The 2,060-nt window shown below is 63.6% G+C and overlaps 1 protein-coding gene across 1 annotated transcript in view; it reads left to right on the top strand.

Annotated features, from left to right (window-relative positions):
- Positions 1 to 2,060, top strand: part of TLX3 (T-cell leukemia homeobox 3) — a 7,546-nt gene that overhangs the window by 1,473 nt on the left and 4,013 nt on the right. Inside the window, exon 2 of the mRNA XM_015413708.1 lies at positions 1,084 to 1,327. Coding sequence (XP_015269194.1) covers positions 1,084 to 1,327 — 244 coding nt within the window. The remainder of the gene's footprint in view (positions 1 to 1,083; positions 1,328 to 2,060) is intronic.

Here is a 2,060-nt window from a genome sequence, read left to right as displayed (position 1 = left end):
AAAGGGGGGGGGGGGGCTGCCCGTCTCTTTAGGGGGAGGGCACTTATTTGTGGGGGGGGGAGATTCCGTGGGGGGGGCGAGCCCCAAGGAAAGCAAAAGACACGTGCGGCGGCCTTTGCCCGGCCTGAAGGTTGATGCCGATGATGGTCACAGTCACACTGATCACACAAGGGCGCAAGGACCGGAGCCGCCCGGCGCTCGGGGGAAGGCAACCTGCTGCTGCCCCGGAGGATTCCGCCCACCAGGCCGGCCGCCCGCGACCCAATGCCGGGCCCTCCCCGTCCTCCGCTGGAGAGGCCGGAGCCCCGCTAGGCCCCGCTGGGGGGAGGCGCTCCAGAGCGGGCTCCTCTTTCTCGCTCCAGGCACAGAAGTTCTTCTTCTTCTTCTGGCTCGGGAGCGTCTTTCCGCCGAGCTCTGGCTTCCCTGGTGGGCTCTCTCTCGGCCGGCGCCGCCAAGGGCGATCCTGCAGACCAGGAGGCCGCCTCGCCTCACCCTTACACGATGCGGAGTCCCTTCGGTTCTAACTTCTAGCGGCCTCTCCAGCAGGTCTCCCACAAACGCGGGTCACGCAGGCCCGTCGCCAGGATTTTTTAAATTGGGGGGGGCTTTAAATAAGTCAGGGGGCGCCCCCCCACACGCACACCCCTGGCCAAGGGAGCGCCTGGGCTGGATGGGAAGTTGGGGGGCCTGGCGGGAAGTCAGGGGGCTTGGCCCCGAGGTGCCCCCACTGCGGCTACAGGCCTGCGGGGATGGGGGGTGGTGGGAAGGGCGGTTCCATCTTCCCCCTTCGCCTCCCCCCCCCATTCCAACCTTGGTCTTCCGCAGGGCAGCGGAGGGCTGGGCCGGCACGGGGTAGGTTCCCTTAGATGGGCGCCTCCAGGCGGGTTGGGCCGGGCTCCAAGCAGACCAGGCGGCCCAGCCGGGGAGGAGCGCTTTGCCAGCCGGCATCCATCGACCCCCTGAGCGTTGCCGGGGTCACTCACGAGGGGCGAGGGAAGGGCCCCTCCTGGCCCCCGCCAGATGTTCCTGCTCTTCTGCCCGCGGTCTGACTGCTGCGGCTCTGTCTGTCTGTCTGTCTGGCAGCGGCGGCGGCGCTCACCCCCTTCACGGTGACGCGGCGGATCGGGCACCCCTACCAGAACCGCACCCCGCCCAAGCGCAAGAAGCCGCGCACCTCCTTCTCCCGGGTGCAGATCTGCGAGCTGGAGAAGCGCTTCCACCGGCAGAAGTACCTGGCCTCGGCCGAGAGGGCGGCGCTCGCCAAGTCGCTCAAGATGACCGACGCCCAAGTCAAGACCTGGTTCCAGAACCGGCGCACCAAGTGGCGGTGAGTCCCGCAGGCCGGCGGGTGCCCCGGGGGAGGAGAGGGAGTCCCGGGGAGGGAGGGGGAGTCCTGGTGTGTGCGTGGGGGGGCAGGCCCTCTGGACCTCCTGCCTCTCGGCCGCCCGCGCCCACCCACCTACACCCACCTGCCCTGGGAGTCCCCTGCGGGAGTTTGGGAAACTCCATCGGGCGCAGAAACAGCTATTACCGGAGGGCGCAGCAGCAGGGGAGCGAAAAACTCTGCACGCGCTCAGAGGCAAGGCGCCGGGGAGTCCCCCCAAACCGTCCTTCCTTCCTGGCCGACGTTTGAGTCGCCGCGTTCGTGTCTTCGTGCGGATTTTAACTCAGCTTTTAATTCGTTTTAGTGATGTGTGTGTGTCGGGTTTTTAAATTATTATTATGATGATGGTTTTAAAATGTGATTCTGAACCGTCCTTCCTTCCTGGCCGACGTTTGAGTCGCCGCGTTCGTGTCTTCGTGCGGATTTTAACTCAGCTTTTAATTCGTTTTAGTGATGTGTGTGTGTCGGGGTTTTTTATTTATTATTATTATTATGATGGGTTTAAAATGTGATTCTGCCCAGGACGCTTTGACCTGTGGGGATAAAACCCCTGAAAACAAAGCTGTCCTTTTAATGATCTCTCTTCTCGGTTTAGAGGCCCCTCTTCCTGGGCTCTGCTCGGGACTCCATTCACATTTACTAGGCTGAAACCTTGTTCCTGAGACCCCCCTCCAAC

The sequence above is a fragment of the Gekko japonicus genome, unplaced genomic scaffold (genome assembly GCF_001447785.1).
Source record: "Gekko japonicus isolate JY-2015 unplaced genomic scaffold, Gekko_japonicus_V1.1 scaffold552, whole genome shotgun sequence".
Classification (NCBI taxonomy): Eukaryota; Metazoa; Chordata; class Lepidosauria; order Squamata; family Gekkonidae; genus Gekko; species Gekko japonicus.
The sequence above is the reverse complement of the archived record's forward strand: the minus strand, read 5'-3'. Positions and strand labels throughout refer to the sequence as shown.